Source organism: Halyomorpha halys, unplaced genomic scaffold (genome assembly GCF_000696795.3).
Source record: "Halyomorpha halys isolate HHAL.00 unplaced genomic scaffold, Hhal_1.1 Scaffold117.1, whole genome shotgun sequence".
Classification (NCBI taxonomy): Eukaryota; Metazoa; Arthropoda; class Insecta; order Hemiptera; family Pentatomidae; genus Halyomorpha; species Halyomorpha halys.
The window spans coordinates 31,991-37,884 of record NW_027111176.1 but is presented as its reverse complement, the minus strand read 5'-3'; the positions used below and the strand labels follow the sequence as shown (position 1 = coordinate 37,884).

At 29.7% G+C, this 5,894-nt stretch overlaps 1 protein-coding gene across 3 annotated transcripts in view; it reads right to left on the bottom strand.

Moving 5' to 3' along the window:
- Positions 1-5,894, bottom strand: part of LOC106678001 (UBX domain-containing protein 4) — a 23,625-nt gene continuing 17,731 nt past the window's right edge. For all 3 annotated transcript variants that reach the window (XM_014416263.3, XM_014416264.3, XM_014416262.2), the window contains 2 exons: positions 3,946-4,133; positions 1-349 (listed from right to left, as the gene is read on the bottom strand). In XM_014416263.3, the coding sequence (XP_014271749.1) occupies positions 241-349; positions 3,946-4,133 (297 nt within the window). In that variant the 3' untranslated portion in view covers positions 1-240. The remainder of the gene's footprint in view (positions 350-3,945; positions 4,134-5,894) is intronic.

Here is a 5,894-nt window from a genome sequence, read left to right as displayed (position 1 = left end):
TAAAAATTAACAATATATATATTTCAAAACATACTGTTTATAACTCAAGTGCTGCACATTTTTATAACCAAATAAACTAAAAATATATATAATATAAAGAAAATTAACAATATGGTAATCAAATCATAAATAACTCAAGATTTTTAATTTGGTATGCTTGTAAATACATTTTTTTTTTTTTTTTTTAAAGAGCCCATAACTGCCACCAGAGTCTCAGCTGCTAAGGTAAAGCAAAGCTCTTTACATTTGTTGGGTGGAGTTACCGTTCCATGTATTGTTTTCGTCATTTCCGTCGTTCATATCCCTCAGGCTATGGATGTTACCAGATCTTCTCACAAATGCTCTCGCTCTGAAAAATATATTACTTTAGACATAACATTATTAACATATTTATTTTTAAATTACAGTTCACAATATGTAGATTTAGCCTCATCTACTTTCTAACTCTACGAATAATTCATTTAGATGTCAATTAATATTTATATATTTTCACATTTTTAAAAATTATAGTGTGATATCGGTAATCCGAACTTAGGTACTCTGAGCGCTTCAATTATCTGAACTGGCATGAAAAAAAATCTTATAACAGTGAAAAATTTGAATCTCAAAGACAATATGCAATTCATGGAATCCGTTGTTAGGAAAAAGAATATTCATTAAAATACTACAATGAAAAAGCCAGCTGAAGATGATTTTGACCTTGGTTAAAAGTATAATCAAAAAATTGGAGAAGTTTGTCGGGGGGGGGGGGGTGGTCAGCAAAGAACAACATAAATAAACAAAACAATATTTATTTATGTTATGCCGTTTGGTATTTATATTATGAATAATAATACCAGCACATAAAAACATTAAAGCTTTAAAAAAAACATGGGATAATATATGAAAATAAGAAATAGAATAATAACCTATAAACAAAATTCTTATTATTAAGCCAAGCTGACTTAATGTAGATAAACTAATAATCCTTTTCAAATCATACTCAAAATTAGCCGCTAAACCAGATATAAATATTGTTAAACAAGAAATTAATAAAAAAAAAATTATAATGAGGTGTAGATAGTTGACCGTAGATTAATGATTGGAGAAGTTTGTCGGGGGGTGCAGTCAGGAAATAACAACATAAATAAACAAAACCATATTTAATCGCAGTCACAAGCCTACCTTCTACGCCACAACCCCTGATGAAGACCTGAAACTCAGGTCGAAACGTCGGCATAAAATAAATAAATATTGGTTTATGTTGTTCTTTGCTGACCGCATCCTCCCCCCAACAAACTTCTCCAATCATTAAAAAAAAATTTATATTAAGACAATTTAATAATTCACTAAACCGAATAAGTAAATAAACACATAAGAATAACGCAAATAAACCCCCGACAAACTTCTCCAATCATTAATCTACGGTCAACTATCTACACCTCATTATAATCAAAAAAGTAAACCTTGATGCTTCAGTGAACAATACAAATGTTGATGAATGGGTTAAAGGTCATGAGGAGAATGAGTTGACATATAAGACTGATGAGGAAATCGTAGTCATATAGAAATCTCTACCAACGAAGAAGGTGAAAGACAAGTTGAGGAACCAACGACAATAGAATATGAAGAAGCAGTCTCTCATTTCGATCACTGTCTGAACTGGACAACAGAAAATAATATACAGTGGTAACAAATCCTTCTCTTACAACATCTGAGAGAAGAAGTTTCTGCAGAAGTCTCAGCAAAAAAAAAAAAATAACCAATTTCTTTAAAGAAGAATAATTTTTTAAAACTTTAAAATGTCAAATTTCCAATAAAATTGTGTAAATAAATAAAAATAGTTATGTACATTCGCATTTTAAAAATTTTTCACACCATTTTTCCTAATACTTTCAGTAATCCAAACACCACCCTGCAGCAATTAGTTCAGATTACTCAGATCACACTGTATTTAGTTTCTTTAAATTTCTAAAAAAAATTGATAAAAGAAAATTTACTCAAGAAAGTTTTTAGTAAAAATTTTAATATTTCTTTTTCCACATACTTTTTAGATTTTCAATACGCTATAAGGAATATTCTATCACTATCAATTACCCTATGAATATACGATGAGAAGATGGTTGGGAGTTGCGGTCAAAATAAAACACAAATAAGTTACTTAAACTTATTAGTGTTTTATTTTGACTATACCCCCCAACCATTTTCTAATCGTATAAGTCATCCACGGTCGACTACGTCTCATGATTATGTACCCCATGAATATTAAGAGGAATCTTCAGACAATTTTTGTGAGAGATTCTTAACTAGCTAAAGACCATTTAACAGTACATCGATAAACCGAGCTTGATAAAAATTATTAAAAACCATTTTAGAGAAAATTATAAGAAAAAAATGTAAAAATCAATGATATAAAATGGCATTTTGTTTTAGTCGACTATAGCAAAAAGTAGCTATAAGACCTAAGGTATATTACCTACCTACCGTAAATACCTAATATCTGTACAACTATTAATTTTTCAAATTGGCTATTAACATGTATTTCGGTGGAAGACCTAGGTTTGAGAAGTTTCACGATCACAATACTTTCTCTTGGTAAATATTTAATACATAGATAATTTAAAATAAAAATGTATACAATATAAAATTTAAAAAAATATATTGTAACCAGTTTAAGATTTTTTCATATGCTGGTTACTATATTTTAGCCAGTTTAAAGGTTTTTTCTTTTATTTTTTTGCAAGCTGGTATTATATTCTAACCATTTTAAAGATTTGTTTGTAAGATGGTAGTATGCAGATGACAGCATCTTCTTGATAATCCTTTGATCGGGATCCTCTCTACATTTTCTACACATCTTATTTGAGCTTTTTTCACTAAAGCCACGATGCTGTGTTCCCCGAACACACTCAGCTCCTCATTCCTTCTCCAAATCCCATTCTCCGAGACTCCTCCCCTTCTCAATACCTTTCCCTCCCAGGAGTTGAGCATCTGTTTGTACTGGACCCAAAGTTGTGCTAGTGGATACATCAGAGATTTCTTATTATAGAGTAAATTTAATGTATTTTATTTTAACAATTATATTGAAATACTTTTGATTTTGATAACTTATAAAATCCAATTTTTCATTAGATTGTTGTGTTTAGTATTTTCATGGAAGTAACTTTAGGCCTGGATCATATTTTATTTCCCAAATGAAGAGTTTGTGCGAAAATTTTCATAATTTATTATTGAAAGGTATAACCACTTATTCACTTATATTTAGTTACCAAATACTGCTACTGTATGTAGTTTTCAAATGATCTAGAAAAATATAAAAATAATTATGTTATAAATTAATAGGCAGGCGAAAATTGGATGTGCCTTTATATTATTCATTAATAGTCGTTGAAAAGTAAGATAAATGAATAAATGGTACATATTACAACAGATAAGATATGTAATAGACGAGACAGAGGAATTGGTGATGGCAGCACATGTGTGGGAGGTATCGGGCAGAGAGGGAGAGAAAATCATATGTTCAGTCGTCGGTTGTTTTTTTAATGAATGGACATTGATGTAAAGCTAGTGTATTGTTTGGTTTTCTCTGTGAGCTCAGTTAAGTTTAAAAACTGTGTATTGAGAAGTGATCTTTCTCTCTCTCTGCCACGACCAGCTGAGTGCAAGTACTAAACCTTTGGACATAGATATCAATTGTATGTATTTTAATTATACGTTAGATTATAAGTTAGTAATAAGTACATAGATATAATTAGAATAAGTTAGAATAGGGCCTTTATTAGTTAAGATTGTTCTTTTAATTTTACAATTAGGTTAAGTAAATCTGTATTTGAATAAATATAAAAAACACATGTTTCTTGTAGTGGATATGTGAGTTAAAAAATATTAATTAACCTTGTAATCTGAATACATTACAGATGCATATTTCATTACAAGCAGATTCATGAATCATATACAGATACGTACCCTGGTGTAGATTGTGGAGGAGGGGAAGATTCAGACTCACTTGGTCGGCTGTCAGCAGACGGCCCAGAGGTGAAGTACTGCTGAATATAATTAGCAACAGAGAAAACGGGCTGTACCATATCCCAAAAAAGATTTGAGATTATTTTCAGCCAATCGGTTGCGTGAGGTCTCACGTTACTGACAGCTAGCTATAAAATAATAAAAAAAAGTTTAAAACATTATTGGAAGGTTATTAAAAGACCATATTTAATTAATGAAGTTATTTATTTATAGACCATAATTAATTAATGAAGATGGACAGGGCAGCAGTCAAAAAATGTTGTTCAAAATAGTAAAAAAAAACTGTTCATTATCAGTTATCACCGACGTTTTGCCTCAACTTGCGAGGATGAGTGGTGACAGATAAAAAAAGTTTTTTTCTTATAGATTAAAATGTTTGACACCATAACCATTAAATTAAATCTTTTTTTTTTTTTTTTAAGGCAATCCACGTAGGTGATGTTTGCTTAGTTATCTAGAGGTGACCAACCTACTCTAACCATAGTTGGAGGTCAAGTTTTCCATTTTGTGGGACCGCCACTTAATGAAAAAGTCAACTCCCCAAGGCCGGATTTGAACTGACACCGCAGACCTCAGAACGATAAACTTGTGACTAACCCCTGAGCTATGGCCCCTAAGAAATCATTCTTAAACTACATTATAATGTATAGTTGAAAATTTTATTTCGTATTCTGATGACTTTAGGGCAGAAAGATTGTTATACATTTTAGCCTTTTGTTTCCGAAAGGAAAAAGGTTAGTGGTGTTCGGGTTGGTTGGAGTAATTTTTTGTTCAGGGTACAATCCTGTGCCACTTTTTTATTCTCTTTTATTGTTGATGTTGATTCAGTTGTGGTGGTGCATTTCAAACGCCTCTTACTCCGACGTAAATTTTGACTTTTTTTTTTATTTCATCAAAGTTTCTTTTATTTAAAGATAACTTTACAACAAAAAAATATTTTTTTTTTTTAATCTGAAGAGAAGGCTATGGTTTTTAAGTTACAAATTGCAGATTTATTTTAATAATTTAATAATACAACAGCCAAAAAAGGTTCATCTTCTGTAATTAAAGGATGATTTCTTTCAAACCATCTGGTGTCAATCATTTCAGAAAATCAGGACTCCATTCCACGAATATTTTATAAAATGAATTTTTTAAAAAATAATTTTTTGTCAAACCTACTATATAATTAAACATAACCATTGTTCTTTCTTCAAAACTGTGAATAAAATTAACAAATGTCATGCATAAAATTCATAGAATATAAAGAAAACAATTAGCTAATAAGGTTATGTGAGAAGCAGAACTTTTTTTTCAAGGTTAAGTTTTAAACTGATTATTAATGAGGCCGTTGCAATAGAAACTTTTTGGTAATAAATGACATCCCACAAAGTTTTTGATCAAAATTTATTATTTATATACATATATAATTTTTTCTACGAACGTTTTGCCTTTATGATGTTCACATTTTATTTAAAATTATTGGTAATCAAAAATTTTTTATATTTCAAATGGATTCCCTATTCATAATTTATAATTGTATTCCTTATTAATAAACGCATAACCAATAAACTTTATTAAGCAAAACTTTATTTATTATTAAAAAAAAAATATGACAAAACATCTGTGAATTCAGAAGTTTAAGATAGAACAGCTCGATCAGCCTCAATAGTTTTCTGAAATGCAATCATTGATATTAAAGACAATTATTTCATTGTGAATTTACATAATTAAATACAAAAGTGAATTAAAATACAATTTTTAAATAAGATTAAAATAAAAATAATTATTCAACATCAATTATAATTTATGAGGAGATGGTTGGGGGCGCGGTCAATGAAAAACACAAATAAGTACGATTAACTTATTTCAATGTGCCAACGTTTCGGCTAGAGTTTCTAGCCTTCTTC